General features: G+C 66.7%; 1 protein-coding gene across 1 annotated transcript in view; it reads left to right on the top strand.

Moving 5' to 3' along the window:
* LOC104285993 (SH2 domain-containing adapter protein F-like) overlaps window positions 1-264 on the top strand; it is a 7175-nt gene that overhangs the window by 4410 nt on the left and 2501 nt on the right. The window contains exon 2 of the mRNA XM_009884522.1: window positions 9-51. Within this exon, the coding sequence (XP_009882824.1) occupies window positions 9-51 (43 nt within the window). The remainder of the gene's footprint in view (window positions 1-8; window positions 52-264) is intronic.

Genomic DNA, 264 nt, shown 5'->3' on the forward strand with positions numbered 1-264 from the left:
ACGACCAGCCCTGGGAGTGGAAGAAGGATCACATCTCGCGGGCGTTCGCAGGTGACAGCAGCCCGGGGTGCTGGGTGCCACCCCGGGGTCCCCCAGCCCCATGTCCCTCGGCACCCATGAGTACCACCCTGGAGTCCCCAGGCTCCACATTCCCCCAGCACCCATGGGTACCACTCTCCAGCATCCCCTAGCACCCCTGTGTACCACTCCTTCCTCCTGTGATCCCAGCCCCACATCCCCCAGCACCCATGGGTCCCACCCCAG

Source organism: Charadrius vociferus, unplaced genomic scaffold, assembly GCF_000708025.1.
Source record: "Charadrius vociferus isolate BGI_N301 unplaced genomic scaffold, ASM70802v2 scaffold1125, whole genome shotgun sequence".
Classification (NCBI taxonomy): Eukaryota; Metazoa; Chordata; class Aves; order Charadriiformes; family Charadriidae; genus Charadrius; species Charadrius vociferus.